The sequence below is a fragment of the Sphaeramia orbicularis genome, chromosome 11, assembly GCF_902148855.1.
Source record: "Sphaeramia orbicularis chromosome 11, fSphaOr1.1, whole genome shotgun sequence".
Lineage (NCBI taxonomy): Eukaryota > Metazoa > Chordata > Actinopteri > Kurtiformes > Apogonidae > Sphaeramia > Sphaeramia orbicularis.
The window spans coordinates 13,156,666-13,181,438 of record NC_043967.1 but is presented as its reverse complement, the minus strand read 5'-3'; the positions used below and the strand labels follow the sequence as shown (position 1 = coordinate 13,181,438).

Sequence of the window (24,773 nt, the reverse complement as noted above, 5' to 3'; positions counted from 1 at the left end):
AGGATACAGATGTTCAACGCACAGACATGACCACCTCCGTATCCTCAGGTATGCTACTGTGTCACATTTACATTTAGAACGGTCAGAGTTTTCAGTGCGGTTAATAGGGTGATGATTGTTACTAAACCTGATAATTTCATTACAGTATTTCATCTTGTGGATAAGAAACAGGGTTTTGATTTAAGTCTAAACTTCAGTTTCTTGTTCAAACCCACAGATACAGTGCATTGTGGCTGCATTATAGAAATAATGATGAAACACTGAAACTGCGACACATTTTGTCTATTAATTCCGTCACCTTACCAATGACTCACAGCAGGGGCGTTCAGGTAGTTCAGAGGCTATGAATAAAAAGCACTCGCCCACCACTGCAGACACTCTGCTTTGATTCCTTGCAGCAGAGCGTATACATTGACTTAGCACTCGAATAAATAAAACTGGAGGTATTCATACTTCAAAGCAACACAATGTTTGGTTTACAGTTATTTTAAATGACTGAATAACTGGAGCTCAGTGACATAAACAGCCATTTTGTATTTTCATCATAATTAAATGCACACGTGCACTTTTTATCCACCATTTAGTTAGGACAACAATACATGTATTTCGCAGTAACATTACTTCAATGTAAAATAAAGAATGGGGTCATGTTAGGTCATGTCTCACTGTTGGTGGCATGGACTTCATAATACAGGTAGAGTTGCATGATAAACATAATTGAAATCACAACAAGGCCTGTGCAATTATACAACCGCAAATACTTTCCAATTAACTTAAAGAAAACTATGCATGTATAAACATGACCACCTATTCTCTGTGTGCAATGTGCTCATCATCTGTAATAAAGAAATGACCGAGTCAGTCTCGCTTCAGGCAGTGAGGGTTGTGCTGTGCATGTGAACTTAAACTGAGTTGTATGGTTGATGGATCTGCTCAGTGTAACCTTGTTATTGTGTAAAATATGCAAAATGAAAGATGGTTGAAGCTTGGACTTTGTGTTAATTTGCACGTGTGAACTGTGTAACAAAATCAATTTTTTTTAATTGATTTATTTCAAATATGGAAATGGTACAAGCTTCCTGATTGCTGCTAATTGACTTCTTTGCACAACATGGAACTGAAATGAAAATTCAAGGAAGCAAAAAATAATAATACACACAAAAAAGAAAACAGAAAAAGAGTCATATTCGAAAAGGAGTGAGAATAATAAAAGAATAATAATAATAAATAATCAGCAATTTGTGCATTTTACTTAATAGCAAACTAAACAGACTGTTGATAACCATATATTTATTGCAATTTGCAGTATTGTCACAATAAAACCAATTTGACTTTTTTACCAATTCATGCAGCCCTAATCTCAGGTCAGTTAAGGTCAACTCAAAATGGATGTAACAATAACTGATTAATTGCTTGATATCACCATGAAAATTACATGGACCTGGATTTGCATTACTTTTTCTTCATTACAGACTAGACTAATGAAAGTAGTATGTACCTACCTGAATAAACCATGAGTGAATAAATAAATCTGAATCTGTATATCCATCTGACCATTCTTTTATTTTTAGGTATTATTTTCCTTCAAAGACAGTAATGCCAGTTCTGAAGGCTACTATTAGCCATTGGCCACTATCTGCACTAAAATCAGCCAGTACTGAGCCAGCCAATACAATCCTATCAGTGCCAATTAATCAGCCAAATTAATTCTGTTTAAAATCAATCGTCAGTGACTTACAACACAAAATGCACAAAACACTGCAGATAAATAAAGACTGTTGACGTAAAGAGGTCAGACACAACATGTCATTAATTATAATTTAGGCTGCAACTCAGACCACACCCAGCAGCCCCGCTGTGATGTAAAGATACCATGTTCGGTGGCTAAGTGGTCTAAAGGCACCACCCATTAGTCCACATCATCCACAGTTCACATACTTGCCAGGAGACTTTATCACAAGTTCCCTCCTTCATCTCTGCTGACCCTTCCTGTTTCTCTGTGCTACCAACTATCTAATAAAAGGAAAAAATCCACAGGAATATGCCTTTTTAAAAGTAGAGATTATGCAACCCATTAGAACAAACAAGGGGGATGGAAATGTTATGTTGTGTTCCTGATACAGTAGCAAACTGTTGATCTTTCTGATAACACACTCAGAGTCTTTATACAAACGCCAAGAAAAATAACACTGTGCCAAGACTGGAAGAAGCAGTGCTGTAACACACATACACATGCGCGCACACACGCACACAACATCAAAAGGCTGTTGGATAATGCAGAAAACAAAAGTAAAACTCTTACTGTGTATTTGTGACTATATGTGTATGCACATGCATTGACACGCAGGGCTTTTTTAAAGAACTGTGTGCAATCAGCAGCTCCCAAGAAAAATGTAATCTAGCCTGAGAAAGAATGTAAGGCATTGAAAAGAAAAATATACAAAGAAAGAAGCTGTAGCTGTGAAGAGGAAGGGTCAGATAGTTATGCAAGAGAGAGAGGGAGCGAGAAAAGAAAGCAAGATGGAAGATAGGGGGGATGGAGAGCTTTAGAGGCACGAATACACAGAGACAGGAGTATGAAAACAAGTGAGATGGAGATATGTTGGGGGGAAAAGAAATATGAGGAGCAGAGACCATGAAATAGAGACAGAAGGAAGTCATTTATATCCTACCTTTAAATATGTTTTGTCCCAACTTTTATCCCAGTGTAATAATGTTGATTTCAGGTGGTTTGAGGCATAACGCCTTCTAAAGGTCACCTTATATTTTCAATGCAGAGAGCCCATATGTTGGTCTCTGATGAAAAAACAAATGCATAAGCCCACAATTCATAACACACCCTCCATTCTCAACAAATGGTCACACAATTATCTACAGCAGATAATAGCAGGTATCACATTTCTGGCTGTTATGGTGAAAACAACTTAAAATTCCAGTAAGTTGCACCACACAAGGTATAAAAATGCAATTCAATGCTTTACAAAGTCTTCTTTTCTTTATTCTCTGGTAGAACTTCTTAGCACACTTGTACTCAGGTGTGTCAACTCATTTCCTTCCATTCCTGCCTATCCCTTCCTTTAATTCCATCATCTATGTCACAGCAACTGTCCTCCACCCTTCCCTGCTAACCATCTCCTTTTTCAACCTCTGAAACATCTTTTTTTCCCCTCTTTTCTCTGTTCACCTCACTCATCCCATAACTGTGTTCAGATGGGTGGATGCTGTTCTCAAAAGGGTGGATGAGGTCAAAGACTTAGTACGAGTCCATGCACTTGCTGTGCCCCTCACAAGGTCATAAGATACAGTCATATATCTTTCTCCCGCTCTTATACTTGTACTTTCACACACATAATAATGACGCAGTGTACAGAGGAAAGGTGGGCCTCATGGAAAGCCTAAAGGAAGCACTCTCTGTTCCCTTCCTGTTCCAACCAGCATGTGTGTGAGAGTGTGTGCGTCTGTTTTTGGTGTCTGTGCCGATAGTGACAAAGCCATATCTCTGTTGTGATAGCTCCAGGCCTGATTCCTGGAAATAATGAATAAGAAAAAAAAAAAGCTTTTAGGTCAACAACACACATACACACGTCATGCACAGACTCTCAGACTCTGTCCAATTGTTAAATAACCCATTTCACAGCTGTTAGGAAGTGACACTAGCTGCCCAAACAGCATCGTCTCTGACCTTGTGTTATACCTTGTGTGGGCTGACCTCTGGTACCATCTGCAGCAGAAACTCAGATGGCTGAATCAAGCTGGAGAGTGGAAATGCAAGTCTAAAGTGACTAGAAGGCAAAAAGGCACAAACCCAATGCACTGTAGTGATGAAATATATCACTATGGAAACAGCCCACACCAGTTTGTCAGAGCTTGTCTGCCGTGGAAAAAAAGAAACTCACAAATCACCATGACAACTCAGAATAAGGAGACTGGTCTTTGTGGTGAACAGAGCTGGTTTGTGTGGTTTTAAGTGCAGCCTGAGCTGGATAATGAGCAGACTACGATGATCATCAGCTTCTGACATCTTACATTTGCTGTGCGTTTTGAAAAAAACATTAGGGTCTCTAAACACACACCTGTCAAATGATTATGATACACTGATGCATAAGGCCCTTATTAATTGCAAACGTCTATCCGGGAATAAGAGGACAGTAATCAATGGCAGCAGCTTATGTTGATCTGTTGAACTGATGTTATTGTTTGTTTAAAGATGGAGTCAAAGATAGTTCAGTTGTTTTTATAATTAACATTTAATGAGGGCATAATAAACAGAATAAACCTGTTGGCATTAGCATTAGCGAAATTATTATTCTAAACATTGGCATCAGCCCAGGATTTTGCAATTGGTGTATCACTATATGCTTTGTACTTTTGGATTTTTCTTTTTTGAGATTGTTACTGCTGCTATTTAAGGGACAATTACATTGTCCAGCTCCTTCTGCAAAATTGTGCAGAAATGCAGAACATTTGCATGTCAAGCAGTAGCAGTAGCATTAGTTTCCAGTCACATTTACTCCAGGTGATATTTTTAGATCATTGTAGAGTAGTTTGACGTCTGTTTAAACTGCCTGTTGCTTCCAGAATGACTTGTTGCTATACAATGCTTTGGTAACATTATACTTCAGGTATGTTTGACTCAGTTCAGTTTAAAGGTGTGTGTAACATCCATAGAATGTATATAATTACTGGATTTGGGAATTATGACGTCAGACTTTGGTTTGTGCATTGCCATAAAATTGTCAATATTTAGACAAAAGGGGCAGAACTATGGAAGTCTGAGGGGAGCTAATTCTAAATGTAAGGTGTTAGTAGTGGAACCTATAAATCGCTAGTACAGTGGGGCTCCAGTCAGGAAAAAAATAGTTTCATTAAATAAACAGAATCTCGGACCAGGCTCCACAAGCATGTGGGCTGTCATACAAGCCTGTTAATCAAAGCCCAACACAGCAGACATCAAGGCCTTCTATTCCACCTATGATCTGATTAATGGAGGAAAAATGTAAAGATGGGCCAGATGGTTTACTAGAGACACCAAATAAAATAGATGAAATTAATAAGTCTTGGAAAAAAGTGATAGACTTGGTATTTTACAGACAAGTTCAATGCAAGTCTATGGAAGCTTGGGCTTTTTGGCGTGAATGGGAGACAATCCCAATGGGACTCAGAGTTATTACAACTTTAAAATACTATTGTACCGGTGTCATTTTAGAGTAACTGACACTCACTCATACCAACTACCTGATACTGTATATGACATGAATTTACATGATATCAGTGTTATATTTACCACAGAATATGTAGATTATTTTGCCAATTATAACGTTCAGTGTCAGTTATGTGGGTAGTACAAGCCTGGTTGGAATAACCACCGTTTCGCTGCCTTCATGCATCAACACTGCATTTTCATCCTTGGGTTAAAACAGAGCTAAAGCTGTCCTCAAATACAGTATTCTCACTTTTATGTGTAACATGTGAAATTACATGTACCATGGAAAATCCCTCCATTTGGGCTTTAGTGAAACTCACTAAAGTTATGCGACAGACTTCACAAACACATGCATCACGATGTAGAGTGAAAGCAGACTACACTCGCTTGGTTTCCTGCCCTCAGGTATACTGTAGGGCAGGATTATACAGCACAACGCTTCACTAACACCCTGCTCATTATGCGTATACACTGACTCAGCCTGCCACAGCGCCAGCAGTGCATGAACACACACAGACACAAGCTCCCACACATGATTAGCCCCAGCCAGCAAACTTAATAGCAAGTGAACACTCAGAAGCACAGACACACGTATAAAGCATGTCTGCCACTTGACAGGCCATAAAAGTGTATGAGCTCATATTGCACTAAGCCATTATTAACACCCACATTAGACTAGTAAAGAACTGGTGGTTGTTCAATCTAAAGGAATCTAATTAAAGCTCTGTGTGCGCATCTGAACTGATAACTACTACTATGTCTGACTGCACAGATGTGTTCTCATAGTTAGATGATGTGCAAAACTGTCTCAGCAAGTGCATGTCTGTCTTTTAGGCCGACAGAAACACAAATGATGGCACTACAGATGAGGTTATACACACACATGATCCTTGACCTAAATCTGTGACTAACACAGACCTTAGGTGTGTGTATGTGTGTGAGTGTGTGAGCACTGACAAAAGTAATTACAACCTTTACCACTTGATGACGTCCATTGCTCTCTACTCATACTGACCATATAGCCACAACTCCTTCTGTAGATTACATGGGTATAGACCATCAGATTCACTGGACATCATAATCACTACTGCATAATTAGGGCTGGGCGAATTAATTCAATTAATCAAGTGTTTGCTCTCTGAAAATCATGAAAAATGACTAAATCAAAAAACTCAGATGAATGCTTCCTTGGGGAAGCTTTGTTACTCAACCTGCTTCTTTAGAACATTGTGAATATTTTGCCACAGATAAACAAGTGCTTCACTTATTTTTTTAACAAATAATGAATGTGGACATCTTTGCAAGTGCTGCCTTTTCTTACTGTGGTCAGTTTTTTGGTATTTCACATTTACAGCACAGTATTTAAGTAAATAAAACTAGTTTGGAATCATTTTTTCTCCTGAGTTCATGTAGATTACTGATGATTTGATATTGAAAATATTAACTCCAATATCACTCTTTCTACTCACCGCTGGGTTCCTTTCAGGTAGTTTGTAGTTGTGGTTCTGCAGCAGCCGGCAGCCGTCCTTGGCCAACCTCTGAACTGCCTCCAGGCCCAGCCGGCTGGTCAGCTCCTCTCGGCCACACACGGACCCCATCCCGCCACCGCTGCCACTGCCACAGCCGTCTCGCAATGCACACACACTGCCCAGCTGCAACACGGGGGGCATGAACACATATCTTAGCCCACAGTCCCAAGACATGGTGGAAAAATTATAAGGTTTGTGTGGTATAGAGGTAAAGAAAGTTCAAAGTTTCTCTTCCACAGAAAATGAAAGGGGTTTTGGTAATAATCCAGAAACATGTAATCGCAATCCAATTTCCCTTTTGAGTCCATGTGATGAGAATGAGCAGAAATACTAATCCGGGGTCTTTCAGTCTCTCTTCTTATCTCCACAATTCCTCATTGTCATGTACAAAGTCTCTTATTCTGTGTATCCATTACAGTGTGTAATTCCCTTTATCTGTTCCACCTCTCCTGTCTCTTTGTCTGACTGCTCGGTGTCAGAGGATCTGCTGGAGGACTGAGTGAGTGTGTGATTTGTACTATAAGTGGGCGGGAGTGTATGTCTGTGTGGGAAGAGTGTGTAAAGGGGTGTGTATATGTCGTATCCATGTGTCTCCTCCCCTCCAGAGTTTGGCCTAAAAGTATCTAATGTTGATATTTAACAGAACTGAAATACAAAGAAAAACAGACAGAAGCACTGAAAACGATAAAAAAAAGAAAGGAAGAAGCATATATTTCATTAAAAGTGCTGCAGGATACTGGGATAACAAATAGCTTTATCCTTGGATAGCCCTGATGACATAAAACATCCCTGTGAGTGTGTTTGTGTTCACCCTAGGGTGCTGCTAGTATGATGTTTATCACCAGTAGCAGGTAGCCTGGTCTGTTTGTTTTCCTTAGAAGAGAAAGAAAGGGGAGTTTCACCAGGCTGTCAACTGGGTAAGTTGGGTAACCCTTCCTGTGAGTGCAACGATATCCCACATTACCATGCTCCAGTAGAGGGTAACACACACACACACACACACACACACACACACACACACACACACACAGGCACACTCCCACGCTCCATTTTGTTTACTAGGAAAACAGCCCCCAATGACAACTCTTATCTGGGAAAAAAATAACCACGGAGTCACACACACAGACATTAGATCAGAGCCACAGTCTCCTGTCCCTCGCTGCTTCCTGTCAATCTGTTGTCAACTTCCTGTTCTAGTGGTAGAACACACCAAGATAAACATGCCCCTGGTCAGTTAGTGTGATTTCCGTGTGTACAGGGATAGGCTCATTATTGTCCAGGACTGGATGCGATATTCACATGTAGTGTTGCTTAATCCGACATAACTAAATTGCAGCTGGCTCTCATATCTTTCAACACTTGACTCATTACACAGCAAATCATGGTCTATCAACTGTGATTATTATTAGAAAATATGTTATTTATGACCCTTACAGTCCAATGTGAAAACTGACAATGATTATTGTTGTAATATTATCAAATTAAACAGACTTGATTTGCTTTGACAGTCGTGAGTCTCAAAAAAAAAAAAAAACCCGTGTATGTTCTTTGCCACGGACGTATAAAATCCAGTTTGAATACAACTGCACTCTAGTTCAATTACCACAATTTTGTCAAATCAAAGATGTAAAGCAAACTGCACAAGGCAAATAAGTAATTCAATAAGACTTCATTTTTGACATTTAGTAATTTAATTTGATGTCCTCTGTCTAGTCTTGTTAAATAAAGTTAAGTAAATTGATACTGCTACAGTACTATAATGATGGTATAACAATGCCGCAATTCTGTAGTATCCAAGTCATTGTAACAGTCATCTAGAATAAATCATGGTGCCTGTGCAACTTCCTGGCAAGTTTATTATTCACTGAGATGAAACGATGCATAGGTGTACAGGGTTTTAACTTTTATACACACTGATTCCAAGTAACACAATATATTCCTGGATGAACTGTCCTCCCACACTAACTAATAAATAACTTTTCTTTATTCTTGTTCCTACTTTACTTCTACTGCTTGACAGTATTCAAAGAAAATAATCTGACAGCTAAACTTACCTGTAGGTCGACCACCTTTGCTGATATATGTATGCAAATGTTTTGTATTAAGAGGTCATAAGAAGAAAAAAAAAAAAAAAAAAAAAATCGCTGATCTGCAGCGTTGTACTGTATGTGTAACCAAGTCTAAAAGATTCATTTTTTTCTCTCCTCCTCCTCTCTCTTCATCTCTCTGGTGTAAACAGAGAATACATAATTGATGGAGAAGAAGACTTTTCCACTGTACAGAGATGGGACCAGAAAGCAAACAGGCCTCCATCTGCAGTGCGTCCTGACCCTGGTTTCTACATTTAGTTGCTTCAGTGAGAACTGCACACATGCACACACACACAAACACACGCAGATGGTTGTGCTGGATGAGCTTTGAGAGAAAGCTACGTAGATAGAACCTGCCAGTATTATCTGTCATTATGAATGTCCCAAGGCTGTGTCTGTTGGGGTCGATCAGGTAATATTTCAATTTGCCGGTGTTGGTCACGTTCAACCAGGTCCGTTTCACTTCTTGTGTTTAAATCATTCATGGTTTGACAGCTGTCAGGAAGATTTACTGAAACTACAGAGCCCGCATGAACAACCAGAGAGCAGTGAGATTTATCAGTTACTAATATTGAAGACGCTGAAACAACCACTCTGAGTCTGGCTAAACTGCTTTCTGTTTTAATGCACCCTGGACAGGGAATGAGCTGCAAAATACCACTGCCCTAGAAACACTCCTGTCTTTGAATACCTTTATAGGTATTTTTCAAACTGCCATGAAGGAAACATGTGGCTGCTTTACATAATCCTTAACCTGAGGGGGTATGTGTTATGGATGTTACCAGTATGGCCTCTTTTTTTTTTTACTGTCTCTTACGCTTCCCTTTACCATTTCCCTTGTGTTTATGCTTTTGCACATTACCGGTTGGAACATTTCAACTTGTTTTGCAGCTTACAGTTCTATTTCAGCACATTACAGTCATTTTTCAGCATATCATAGTTATTATCCAGATTCTACCCAAATCTTTTTATATTTCTAATTTATAGTGTACACTGTATAGTGTTTGCCCTTGTGTTATATTTCTCTTTACTCATCTTTGCTGCAGTATTACATTGTCATTGAATGTGTGTCAGGCTGCTGCTACAATGCAATTTCCCAGTTTGGGATAAATAAAGTACATCCATCTATCCATCAGCAGTACAGATTTCCCTACCCATTTTTGCGCTAACTTATACAAATTATTTTAATTGTCTAAGACAGGGCTCTCAAACTCATTTTCTTTCAGGGGCCACATTCACCTCAATTTGATCTCAAGTGGGCCAGACCAGTAAAATAATTGCATAATAACCTATAAATAACCGACAACTCCAAATTTTTGTCTTCGTTTTAGTGCAAAAAAAAAAAAAAAATTAAATTATGAAAACACTTACTTTTATAAACTACCCAAACAAAAAAGATATGAATAACCTGAAAAAAATGAAATTTCTTAAGAAAAATAAGTGCAATATTAACAATATTATGCCTCAACTTAGCATTTTTACATGTGCATTATGGATCGGATCTACAAAGACACTGTTGTTCGTCCATCAGTCTCGATGACGACCTTGACTTCAGTTTTTGTGGGTCCTGGATCGGCTTGTCAGCCCTATTTTTGCCCAGAAATATCTACTAGAAAGACACTAAACACTTAGTAATAGGCAGAAAATTGTTAAAATTGTGCTTAATTTTCTTTAGACATTTCAGGTTGTTCATATTTGTTCAGATTATTTACATTTTATTGTTTCAGGATAGTTTTTAAATGTAAATTATTTTCACAATTTAATATTATTTTCTGCACTAAAACAAAAACAAAAATTTGAAGTTGTCATTATTTATAGGCATAGTGTAATATTTTTTTCACATCAAACTGAGAAGAAAATATGGAGTCATTATTTTTTGTAGGTTTTTATGCTATTATTTTACTGTAGATCATATTGGTCTGTATGTGGAACCTGAACTAAAATGAGTTCGACAGCCTTGACTGTGGAATTTTTGCCCTTTGCAAATTCATCCCACGGGCCGCATTGGAACCTTTGGTGGGCCGCATTTGGCCCCCAGGACGCATGTTTGAGACCTCTGGTCTTAAGAAGTAAGCCCATTAGATGGATATGCATGTAGTCATAGATGTAGAGTTAGATCAATAAATAGTATTTTCCACTACTGTTATGTCACCAACAAAAAAGGTAAGTGACTGCCAGAGCTTCTTCACCCAACAGAAATAAGCAATTAACTAACTACTGTGAAACCATGTTGTTGCTGATGTTACTAACTAGCAAGATAATGGCCTTCTGTCATCTGTAGGGTAGCAGTCAGGATATCAGCAGGAAGAAACATTAATGGGTGAATGTATCAAACTGTGAGATGAATTTCAGTCTATAAATCATCTGGAAATGTCACTATTAATTACTGTCTGGAGGAAACACAGTATTGGGTTAGAGAAGTAGAACATGCTACTGGGGAAATGAACGAAGCATTTTCAGTGTTTTAGATGTGGACCTGATTATGAATTATAGTTTATGATTTACAGAATTATAGAGAGACATCAGCACTAAAGTCTAGGTCTATGATACTCTACGCTTTGAAAGACAACATACATAGTTTGGAGATTATTGTAAAAAAAAATATCGTAATGAGTTGCGTTCCAAATACCCTATTCAATTAATGTTTAAAATTGCTCATAAAAGTAAATAGGGCCAGGTGAATCATTTGTTTATACTGTAAATACATAATTTATTAATACAGGAAACTGAGGATTTAAGTTAAGATGCCGTGGGGCAGGTTAACCCATAAAGACCCAGTGCTACTTTTGTGGCAGTTCCCAAATGATTTTTTTTCTCTATGTACCCTGTACCATTTATACCATTTAATGAATTATTACCCTCTATATTTTGTGTTTTCTCATTGAAAATCAGGCATTTTCCTGTATTTCATTCACTAATCGCATAGATGTCCATAAAAGCTCAAATTTATGTTATTACATCAGAAACAGAAAGAAAGAAAAAGTGACCTTTTCAGCAAAATCATAACTGAACATAAAAATAAGTGTCTCCATGGGTTTTACTGGTGAATCAATGTTGCAAAAGATGATGGTGTTTCCACTTCCACTACGAAGCCTCCGAACGTCCAAATGGGTTATATCTGATGACCATGAAAAAATGACAAATGGCATTTTATCTGAATTATTGCAATGTAATAATAGGTTTAGGGGTTAAGAAGTTATTAAACAAATATCAGTAGATCATTTTGTTTGCCAGTGGCTTAAACCTGTGGAGGTTTAAGGGAGACTTCGTGCAAGGACTTTAAATGATAGTGCGAATAAATAATGCAACTATAGATTAACTGTAAATAATGAATGTATATGTGCAATGCAACCATAGACTACATATGTTTATCTTGCAGGTTCAGTGTGTAATATTTATAAAAATCTAGCTGTGATGTTGCAAATTGCAACTACCTCAGTACACTCTCTCGCTGCAAGAAAAATAGTATGAAAAGTAGAAAAGTAGATTAAAATGACTCATTCTAAGGCTACATAAACTCAACAATTCTCATTATAGAGTGATGATACACTAATGTCCACATAACTATGTTTATTATATTCCATTTCTGCATGTAGGCCCTCCGAAATCTATCTAAATCTTACACATTTGACCCTTAACTTATACATTTTTCAAACACAGGATTCATGTTTTAAAATATGTCTCTGGTTCAGTAAGTAGTGTAAAAACCAAAATAACCTGACATAATTACTTTTTATATTGTTTTTATGTGAAACTGCTTGTACTGCTGTCTTGAGCTGGTCCCCCTAGAAGATGTGATCTTGTACCACAGTCAATAAAAGGATCAGGAATGAGGGGAAAAGTACAGATAATGATAGTTCTATTCCATGATATGAGTAAAACTGTGTCAGTGGGTTTATTACCGGGCTGCTCTCCTCAGTGGGTGTACGAGGCTCCTGGTGGCTTGCCTCTGTCGTGTCAGAGTCCTGCTCTGATACTGCAACCAAACAGAAATACTTATATTGTGACTGTGCTTTTGACTGAATATTGTCATAATGCAGCTGGAAAAACCTCAAGATGACGCTTGCAAACAGAATAGGTGCATACTTACAAGCTTTGCGAGTCTTTCGGGCGAGAGCAGCTGCCAGTTCACTTTGTACCTGTTAGAGCAAATGTAACACATAAAGAAACTGCATGAAATAAAAACACACTATACTCAAGCAGGCCGTTTTAAAACTAGAAGTGCAAGGTGTCCACAAAGTCTCTACAATCTAAAAAAAATATTACAAAAGTAATGGATGAGATGTATTCATCAGATTTGTTCTATGGTTTTTAATCACATTGCAGGATCATGTGGAAGCAAATCATTGGTCCATTTTTCTTCAACGAGAGATCAGTTACTGCAAATGTTCACCATGACCTTCTGACTGAATATGTGTCACCACAAATGGATGACCTTCAACCAAACATCATTTTCCAGGTAGATGGTGCACCACCACACTGGGGACTGCATGTTGGTGGGTTCCTAAATCAAATATTTCCAGACCGGTGAACTGGACGGGATGGTCCAATTCTATGGACACCTCATTCACCAGATATCACTCTCCCAAATTTCTTTCTATGGGGTTATGTTAAAGATATTGTGTACTGAGCAAAGATGCGGGACATCAATGACTTGAAGTAAAAGATCACTGATGTCATTGACACCATTGATGAGTCTATGATACAGCCAACATGGAAACAAATCCAGTACCATCTGGATGTGCTTCATGTAACTAATTGTATCCATATAGAGGTGAATTAAATGAGGCAAAAACACTTCAGTATCTACTTTTCATTTTGCAATAATTTCCACATATGTGTCTATTCATTTGCTTCTGTAATAAATTTGTTAAATTGCAAAGAGACTTTATGGACACACTGTGTTTCTCAACCCTCAGAAACACCTGCACTCACTGACCGTGGAAGTGAGTCTCTCGAGAGCTTTCATCTGAAGAATCTCACTGCAGATGTCTCTGTTGCCTTCGGAGTCCTCCTCCGACCTTGAAGACACACAGACACAACTTTACTTACAACAGAAAAGTGCATTACTCTGATCAAACACCCTCCAGAGAAAACATGTTCCTTCCAGAGCAGTGCTCCTCTCCACACTGCCCCCTGGTTAACTAAAAAAAGCTCTGCACTCTATGTACACAACTGCTTAGCTGCACATTTTCAAGAACTTACTTACATTTTTCACATTTACTGTATGAAACTACTGCAGCAGGGATGGAAACTTAATATTGCATCCAAGAGGAAACAGCTATAGGCATGTGGAGACACTCGTTCATTTACATTACCTTAAATTGTAGAACTGTGAGTTATGAATTACTGATGCGAATAAACATGCAACTTGAAGATATGACATTACTTTTGCTTAAATAAATATACATTTTTGATAATATTTTACTGATATAGCAACCAGTTAATTGTAAAAATGTCAGTCCACAGATAAAGGCATCATGTGTTGCTGTGTTTGGTAAAGTGAGCATGAAGTAAATGCATATATTTCCAGTGCAAATATTATTTATTCAACAGTTGCATCTCCCAGTTTTATTTTCCCATCCATCTTTCTAGTTTCCCTCTGCTTGCATGTCTTTGTATTGAGCATCTCCCTCTCTGCACCCCCTTCTCTCTTTCATGTGGTTTCATTTAAAATAGCTTCAAGACACACCCTTCTATTGATGTTAGCAAGGGTGTGTATATATATATGTGTGTGTGTGTGTAGCAATGTGGTGGCTTTGTGTACATGTGTTCACAATGTATATAGATAATGTTGTTAATCTTGTCAAGCCTTTTTTTTTCTAAAGCCCAAGTGCATCTGTGAATAAATTTGTGCATGACGTCTTTTTTGAATGTGTTGTATAAACAGGTGGTTGTTTGGGGGTAAACTCAGCATTATTCCCACAGCAATAATACGAGGTTGTAGAGTTTGTCTTCAGCAGCAGTAGACTACACCCGAGGGCCCCTCATCTAATATGTTCTCTTAGAACCAGTGTTTGGTTTGGTCTCACACACACACACACTACCTCGCCCCCGCACAAGACACACACCAACGTTCTTGTTCTCCCTGTCTGTCTCAAGCACGCACGCACACACACACGCACACAGACATCTTTGCATACAATTTGGATTTTATCAACAGATCCCAGTGGCACTAGTAACAGTTGTGTAGGAAAGAACATGAAGCTCAGTGTAACCGTGGCTGTGTGTTTGTGTTTATGAATGTGTTGCACTGTAATCTGATAAAGGGAATGATAGATTCAGAAGCTGTAGAGATGATGATAAGGTGTAGCTCTGAGCCTGACACTTCAGCTATCAGCTCTGACACATACAGAGACAGGTAGACCAACCAATGTCTTAAAGGAGGCTGAAAACACCAGATTTTTTTTGTCCAACTACACCTATAAAAATTGTCTCTTCAGTGTGCAGGTGTTGTGGTCTTTTTTTCCAAACAGTAATTAGGGTAAATATCATTATTTACCTTGGGAAAAAACATCTAAATATAACTAGCACATTAGCAAATGACAACATATGCAAAGTCTGTTTTAATTGTACCAACATGTTAAATTCATTTTCATCAGTGCCATTATGTTCAGTTAGGTAATTTGGTGACTCACCATGAGTTTCAGTCTACCAAAACTGGGAGAGAGACACAGTGGGAGGTGAGTCACCCATCATTAAGCTGCACAGAGCACTATTGATGGAGGATTTACATGATCTGTGTTTGCACTGCCTCTCTGTTCAGACCTCATTAATGGTGCATGCCTCCTGGTGAACTCACACTCTTTGATATTCTGTCATTTTATGACCCAGTGTCTATGAACAAAGAAATCCCACTTAAAAGCTAAGAAATATCATTTTCCATCCCTGTTGTGGCACATATTATTTAGATTAAGTCAGTTTGCATTCACAGACAAATAATGACATTTTCTGATGCGTTCCAAACACATAAGCCCTGAAAGGCATTGAGTGGATGGATTTCACATCACACATTAGTCCACCATCATTAAATCAGTGTACACAGCTTTGTGTGCTGAATAGAATGGCTTTCATTACTAAGCATTACCATCACTTTGATTAAGCATTAAATGAGCAAATACTGCTAATTTAATTGTGTGTGATAGAGAATGAGACTTCGTTAAAAATGAACCTCGTTAGATTTAAACTGAATGTAGAGAGAAGATTTCTCTCATAAAGCAAATATTTAACCACCTCAGGTAAATTAACAACTGCTTGCAGAATATTTACAGACTAATTCAAGACACTACAATACAATTCAATGCAAGACTGAATGCTGCTCCAAACCATGGCATTCCTGTGAATGTTACTAAAACCAAGATCACAGGGAAAGTAACATTTAATGTCCCTAACCACAACTTGCCTGCGAGAACACAAGCTGCAAGAATTATGACACATGATGATGAAAGATTAGAGTAGTTAAACCAAAAGTCACCTAACAATTACTTAAGTGAAAGCTAATGCTGTCTTATCAAGTATCAAGGTAATTTAATATTTGCCACCTTACATAAATCAAGGAAAACCAACAGGGTCATTTTACTTGTGAATAGCCTGGATTACATCCACAGTGACTCCATTAAAGATACTGCAGCAAAAACAGGGCAGTGTGTGCAAACTGGCCTGGGCATGGATCTCTCTAGCCACTTTTACACAGAGTTCCTGGAAAAAAGGTGAGATGGTGATCCCACCTTTTTGCCACCATTGACCAATTTCCACAGCCAAGCCGAAGGAGTAACAGAGGTGAGACAGGCTGGAATTTTACACAGCGGACCTGTGTTCTGGAATCAAAGGGGCAGTGACACAGCACAGCGTATAGTGTGACGTATCACTTCCACATCAGAAATACCCTGAGCATGAGTCTCTATAGTCAGCCCGTCTTTCACTGTTCCACAAATGTCAGCCCCGATAGTGCCCTCTGCTCAAAGTGACAACAGCTCGTCGATCTCGGCATCTCCCTAGTTTGGCACCTTTCTAGTCGCATTGATATGTTTGTTTCCTGTACACGGCCCACGTTCATTTTTAAATCCCCCTGGTGTGTGAGAGACAGTAGGCGCATATGAAGGCACTGGCATGGATTCTGCAGCAGCCACCCTATGTGCCACGGGTGAAAATGGCACAAAGCTGCAGTACCTGTGGCATGTATCCTCACCACCCCTGGCATGAAGCTGCGGCGACACCCGTGGCACGGAGCCATGCCAGTGCTTTAATATGCGCCTGCTGTCTCTCCGGCGTGGGGGTCACAGTCATCAAAACGTCACACCTTGGTTGTGGAATGAGAGGTGTTCGTTCTACATAGCATTCTGGAATTATGATGCCACCTTTATCACAGCTCTGTTACTACCTCCAGAGGCATTACAAAGCCGCAATAAAGGTGGAACCAAATGATCCCACCATTTCATTTACACAGATGTCATTCTGGAATAAAGGCAAAATATTCCCGCAACAGAAGTGCTGTGTAAAAGGGGCTTATGTTTAAATGCATGTTTTGCTTCCATTAAGTTTCAACAGGCTCTTAGAATAAAAAAAGACTGTATCGAAGTGTCTAAAATGTATTATATTCTAAGAACTAGGGCCAGGCAACACATAAAATAAATGTGATTAATCAAAGCTTTAGTTTGGGAAAATTGCTCCTTTGAAAATTGCAAAAATCAATATTATTCCTCTGTAGACATTTCTCATTTCATAAACAAAAAAATCACCTGTTGGTTTCCTGTAATATATTAATTCTGAATGCGTTTCTCCTGTCATACATTAGCATATAGATTGAGTAAAGAAAGTAAAAGTGTATTTTTGAATCAAGTTTTGTCTTCGGTTCATGTAGTCACAAAAACTGAAGTGAATCCTAAATTATACATCACACTGAGGAGGAAAAATTCTGGCCATATCACCCAGCTAATGCGATAAACCTCTAAAATTAATTTAAGAAAACATGACTAAAATAAATTATATGTGTGATTATTTAAGCACATATTCAAATAATTTTAACAACTTCATTTTATTTAAACCAGAAATCAACAATTATCAGTGTTAAAAACTCCACTTCCTGGTTGGGGAGGTGTAGGACCTAGCCTCACCTATCAGGCCACACCCAACCATTTAAGAGGAAGGATCAGGCCCAGCACATGCTCTTTTCCTTTGATGGAGCATGTGGCCTGAGTAAGAGTACGTTTACACGGCAACACTCCGCAAAGATTTCTCCTTTGCGTTATAAAATCATTCCGCGTTAAGACGAAGCCGCTATGATAACGATCTGCGTTAACATGAGTCCGCGAGAACGGCTGAATACGCTGTAGTGGCCATGCCAGACCAGTAGCTGGTGATTTAGAGCTGTAGTGAAACAGTGGCGGTAAAACACATGCCTGTGCACAAACTATTTCCGGTTTAGACAGCCTTTAAATGAGGAGAAGAAGAAGACGAGGCGGACAACGCTATTTACAAACAACAATGGCGAGTGGTCGTACAAAGACGCAGGACTTCTTTGTCTGGACAGACGAGCTGAGCACAGTTAGCAGCACGTATGTTGTTCTGAAACCGGCCATTGTTGTTGTGGTTGTTCCTTCTTTTTCTGCAGCTTTATTGTGTCATAGAGGTTGGCAAACCAGCTTGGAGGCGCATTACCGCCACCAACTGGCCTGGAGTGGGTTAAGTGGCGGTTCTTGGCTGCGCGCGCATGCGGTGACGTCATATTTTACCCCGGAACGCTCCGATTCGCGTTAACACAGAGCTGAAATGCGGAGCATATTGATAACATTCCACCCTGGACCCTGGTATCAAAAGTTTCCGGATTCAGGCACTCTAGGCACCGTTTCCATGTTAACAGAAGGCTAATCTGTGATGAAATCTTCCCGGAGTCGACTGAATCCTACGCCGTGTAAACGGTCCCTAAGAGACATTAAATGCATCTGACAGTATGCCAATGCAGAAGTTTTAATTATTCAATCTTAATCAGCCCTTCAGTATCACCCTTCACAGTTTTTACAATCAGTATTAGAGTATGGAGCAGTATTAATATACCAGCTAGTGTTCTGTAAGCATTCACTGAAAATACTTCCAGGTGTTTTTCAACACAGCTACAGCGTCTTTACACCAATGAAAGAAAGAATATGAGTGTGAGATGGAAAGAGAGAGAAGGTGCCCGCAAGGAAATGCTGTTACACTCAAACAGAGACAGAGAGAGTGAAAGTGACAGACTGAGAATGCTGAATACATGATTTCAACATTACAAAAGTAAGACATTTCATTTACGTTTTCAAGTGTAGTTACACATTGTTTGCTACAAAGCAAAAAAAAAAAAAACATGTCATGGGTGATCTGGCCAAAGGAGAAAACAACGATCTTTTGAAATAGAATCATGATCCACAATCTAAATCACAATGTTGTCGTTTTGTACAAAATGTGGGTAAGACAGAACCAAACTATGGCCTTCTCTGGCTTCTGGAGGTTTAATCTACAGGTGACAGCTTTGGGTTGTTGTTCTTGTATGAGAAGTAGAAACTCTCCATTTTAGAATAATTTGCACCAACATTCAAATATTATGGCATTAACTAAAGATGAGTCAAATTTTTCTTGAAAGAAATCAAACTCCACAGTTCAGATTAACGCTTAAAATAATAAGATAGTGTGGACCAAACCTAAACATGTAAGGACAAACAGATGATTTAGTATTATCATAAAGAGGCTGCTAAACTTCTGAACCTTGTGATTTATAGTATGCTAGCAACGCTCTGTAAAATACCATAAACACTGAGAAACGGGTCATTTAAAACAAATATTAGCTAAGTATAAACATTTTGACAGCGCTGTTACTCATTTTTAACACAATCTGTCCAATCCCACTGAAAATTATACCATATGACAAATTAAGAAGGATCCCAATTTAAAAATCATTAGCTTGCCCAGTTCTAAAAATAATGAAATACAAAAATATTAAAATAAAATAAAAATTATATTAATTAATTTAATTAAATTAATTATATATAAAAATTGTTCATTAACCAATAAAGATACTAGGCTGCTATTAAACAGCTTCTGTTAAAGCTCTTCTCCAAACTGCAACCCTGCCAACCTGTAGAATCCCGGTGTTTAAGTACATATGTCATCCACTATAGTGTATAGGAAGCATCAGATGGAGAATGCAGAGATAAGTTCATGAGATTTAATAGTGAGTATGACATAATTCCCAGTGCTGTCATGCTTTCACCCTGATGTCTGTAAATACATCCTTTGAAGTTTATGCACTGATGAACGTGTCAACATGTGCTGTTCTTCCTCATCATATATATGCTTTTTTTTTTTTTTACGTTTCCGCCACCCTTCTCATACTCTCTCTCCATTTCTCTGAGTGACAGATTGAGTTCAGTAGCAGCCTCAGCAGGAATCCCACACACAGGAGCAGCAAAGCAGGGAACTCTGGCTGACACCTCTCTATGTGTGTGTTTCTGTGTGAATGGGTGTGCTTGTGTGTATCATGGCCCATCTCTTGTGTCTGTGAGATCGCATCATGTGTCAGTTTTTGTCTTTCAATGCGTCTTTTAAGCATGTGGAGGTGTGTGCGCCTGAACATGAATATATCTTTTACATAAGCAGACTGAGGATTTAAAAACCCTGAATAGAGATTAGGTTTCTCACTGGGATTTGAGGAAGATCTTTTGGATTCTGTGTATGAGTGTATATTACAGTAATGCACTTGCAAGCATGCACTTCCACCAAATCAAACCCAATCACTTGTCACATTTCACAGAAAATCATCAAACAGACAAATGACCTCAATCACTAACCTTAATGGGAACACTGTCGCTTCAGCTTTGACATGTTAACAGAACAATGAGCTTCCACTTCAGGTCAAAGAAAGTCATCCAGCACATAACAACTGACCAACTATGAAGAATAACTCTCAGCATGTCCCAACCAGCATTTCACATACTGGCAAAAACTGACAGTAGCAATGATGCGCATAACTATCCTGCTATTAAAGCATAATCTGTGAGCCAAATGGTACGAAAATCAGGACACTTTTTAAAATCAAGCTCATGGCAAGAATAATAGTTTATAAAATATTATTACAACAGCAGTAGAAAAGGAAGCTACTATACTAAACTGTAACTTCATCCTTGTGTGTGTATGTGTATACACTATATGGACAAAAGTTCTGGGACACATTGAACATAATATAGTTTTATATTGTGATAAATATCTTTTCGTTGCATTTGTTAGTTTGGTTTAAATTGATATCTTTGCTTCCAAAATGCCTCAGAGATGGTTTGTACTTAATTTCCCTCAACGCAAATTTTGTCTATTTTTTTTGTATCCATGACTATGATTTTAAATGTTGTATCTCTACAATTTCTGAAATATTTTTCATGCTCTGACTGTAAATAATAATTTTCTACCACAACTAACCATCTACTTTTTTCACTCACTTCTCTTCCTCACTTAAGAAAAATCTCCCAAAAACTGTAAAGAAATATTGATGTTTATATCTCCAATCAGCATGAACAGGACATTTTACAAGCTGTAGCCATGATGTGTCCCAATATTTTTGTCCACATGTATAAACATCAATATAAGTTTAATGGGAGAGTTTTCTTCCTACGTGAGATGTGACAAAAGTAGATGGTTAGGCTAGTTGTGGTAGAAAATTATTATTTACCATCATGAAAAATATTTTAGAAATGTAGAGGTAGAACATTTAAAATCATAGTTATGGATTTAAAAAAAAAAAATCAATGTTGAGAGAAATTAAGTAAAAACATCTCTGAGGCATCTTGGAAGCAAACATAAACTATAAAACAAAACTATATTATGACATTTGTCATTATTATTTTGTAGTCCAGACCCCTGTTAAAAAAGAAACACCTGAATTCAACGTGTCCCCATACTTTTGTCCATATAGTGTATATCATACATCACCGCCCTGCTTAGTGAGAGCAGCACACTGGCACAACAGCAGTTTCAGTCCTCTCCCAGTGTCTGCACACAATGCATGCAGGCATAGTAATGAGTGTGGTTCACCTGCAATTTGTCAGCACTTAGAGCTCAATACAGTCGATGTAATTACACATATAAACTGGAAAAAATATACTCCATAGAAAAAATATGCTTTGCGCCAGTTATATGCAAAGAAACCTTTTAAAGCAGAATCCATTACAGGTTCTTTGTGCTGTTGATTTTAGCATTTTAGGAGCATTTTGTTAGATTTATGCGCCACAAAGAGCTATTGATTTCACTCAGCAATAGATACAGATTTTTGCACTGAAATAGACACTACACCCAATTTGTACAAACTGATACTGTGAAGGTCTGGTTGAACTAGACCCAGTTGTCATCAGAAATATAAACATAGTGTACTGTATATCCATTCATTCACTGCAGAATAAAAAATCCATAGCATTCTGAAGCAGTGATGCACACTCCAACATATTTTTGTAGCTGTAACTCAAACTGTCTCATAATTTAGTTTGTAGCTCAGCTAAGCTAAATTATATGACTCTACTATGATGAAACACATCAATACTGGTATTAATATTCCTAAAACTCAGGAAGTGTGTGAAAATGAGCATTTTGCGTGTTGAAAATTGCTTAACAAACCGTTTCTTAATTTAAATCCTCCTACATCTTGTAGAGACCTGATGCTGACAAAGAGCTAACCATTTGGGATTACTATAGTTATATAAAAATATTAATTAATGTTAAGGTTATCTAATCTATGAATCCACACCCATTTACTAGATGGTGGAAACAAGTGTAACCTTTCAGTCCTTTGCCTGCTTTTTAACACTTATCAAAAATCCTGCAGTCAGTGGAGTTAGGATCAGAGATGGGGTAATATTAAACTGAAACAGGCACTTACGGGCTGTTGGTCCCGCCTCCAGACCGGAATTGGACATACGGGGCAAGTTGTAGGAGGAGCCTAACCGCCTCTGGCCACTCCCCCTCATTGGAACGAAACTCACAGGAGGGGGAGTCACACTCCTCGAAGCTGAACTGGTAGTAAGTGTTGGAGTCTGAAAACACCACCCGCTGGTCCACTGCAGAAAGCAAAAACAAAGACAAGGGGGGATAAACATGGAGACAGAGCCACAGGTTAGACCTGACAAAACCTAGTACATGCTTTCATTTCAGCTGTGGCACACTGGTGTTCTAGTGGTTCTTTGCAAATTTCATTCAGTGTGCAAAAACAACCAGTGAGCAGTGAATCAATTAATACACTCTGAATGTTAGCATGACCATTCCATTGGTTCTATTAAGTGTGTTACATGACATATGCTTTAGTGATATCTAAAATATCTATTTACATTATGTCGTTTAACACTAGTATCAGAATTGGACAGCTTTTAAAAACAGGCTCATACTTAATTTCAAGGAAAAATTAGCAAAATCCTCCAATTCTTGAGCTGAAACACAGCTACAGGAAACTTCAAAAATCTGTAGCAAACACTTCTTAGTTCATGAGAAAAAAGAAATCATTACAATAAAATGTAGATAAACTTGAATCCGTTCAAAGGTCTGAAATCATAAAGCCTCAAGAGGATCTGGTTGCTCATTCTTTAGGAAAACATTAACTGCCTTTAAAAATTAAACTTTTTCTTTCAAGGATGTGTCATACGTAGCACACTGACTATAGCGTCAACACAGTAAACAACAACAGACAACAAACAACAGAGTAAAGGGACCATGAATAATACCATTAACATTTAACAGTATTTTTATTTCCTTATGTCTGCTCTATTAAATGGTACATGTCACATCACATTAGAAGTTTCTCATAGGAAAAATATAAAGTGTGATCTCTAGTAAATAATAAAGTAAGCTAGATACACATCACACTCTCTATTGTCATTATAGTAGAAAGTTAATCTCAGACCGTTTCCACTTGACACGCTCACAATTGAAACCATGTTGGGAGCTGGTAACTAAAGCAGTGACTGAATCATCTCTCTGTTTGAGCCAAATTACTCGATGAAACAGCTCATGCCTTGTTCTTAGAGATGAGTAGATTGAAGGTGACTATAAATTGTGAGGCAGAGTCCGAACCCCCGGGTATGTTAATGTGTGTCTGTGTGGCTATATTTTTACCAGACAGCAGGACTCCCAGCTCCAGCAGCACCTGCCAGACACGCGCAGCAGTAGTCCGACAGCGTACATACACACACTGCTCACATAGCCACTGCACCAGCTCCACGCCCACATAGCTTCGCCTGTTAAAGGAAAAAAACACATACGCTTTCACCACACAGTGTTATGATGCAGATACACATATTTCTTGGCAGAAAGCTTGTCTTTTTTATTTAATCAATGTCCATTGATTATTCATTAGTTCCCAGTATGCCTTTTCCTCAGAAACGTCGAATACTTTCCGTCTGCTTTCCCTTGGGATAAACTCTTAGTGTTTCTCTCTGCGTGTAACCGTATGCGAAGATGGTTAAGAGTACCTATTTATATACATGTCCAGATGTTCACATTGTATTTGCATGCATCTGTAGGTTCTGTGTATGCAGGATATTGCATAAGAGTGCATGTACTCTCATCTGGTGCGCTGCTTTCCCTTTCTCGTCTTATTGCGTAAACATCTTGACAAGCCAATCGGACAGCAGCTCAACAGTGACTGGTGGGCGAGTCGGTGTGTTTGCTTCACTGGACACATCGATTTAGGCTCAGAACAGACACACACACACACACATATACAGAGACAAGTGTACCGTATGATTCTTGCCAGGTGTATCTTGTCCTTAGCTGGGTACGGTCCATGAGAGAGGAATGCATTCCTTACGGCCCGTCCCGCACATGGAAAACTCTGGGAGCAAGACTGACACACACAAACAAACATATAGCAATTACGTTTTAAATTATTTCTACTGTTATTTTCAAATGGAAATGCAAAAATATCTTATCCGATCAGTGTATGGCTACATG

General features: G+C 38.4%; 1 protein-coding gene across 2 annotated transcripts in view; it reads right to left on the bottom strand.

Moving 5' to 3' along the window:
• The window catches only part of rapgef5a (Rap guanine nucleotide exchange factor (GEF) 5a), a 57,857-nt gene that overhangs the window by 20,947 nt on the left and 12,137 nt on the right, over positions 1–24,773 (bottom strand). The window contains exons 3-10 of one of the 2 annotated variants that reach the window (XM_030147937.1): positions 24,560–24,666; positions 23,937–24,058; positions 22,834–22,888; positions 22,711–22,791; positions 13,762–13,843; positions 12,913–12,961; positions 12,725–12,798; positions 6,673–6,855 (exon numbers count right to left, since the gene is read on the bottom strand). In XM_030147937.1, coding sequence (XP_030003797.1) covers positions 6,673–6,855; positions 12,725–12,798; positions 12,913–12,961; positions 13,762–13,843; positions 22,711–22,791; positions 22,834–22,888; positions 23,937–24,058; positions 24,560–24,666 — 753 coding nt within the window. Of the gene's footprint in view, positions 1–6,672; positions 6,856–12,724; positions 12,799–12,912; positions 12,962–13,761; positions 13,844–22,710; positions 22,889–23,936; positions 24,059–24,559; positions 24,667–24,773 lie in introns of both variants that reach the window. The other variant, XM_030147935.1, reaches the window with a different exon arrangement.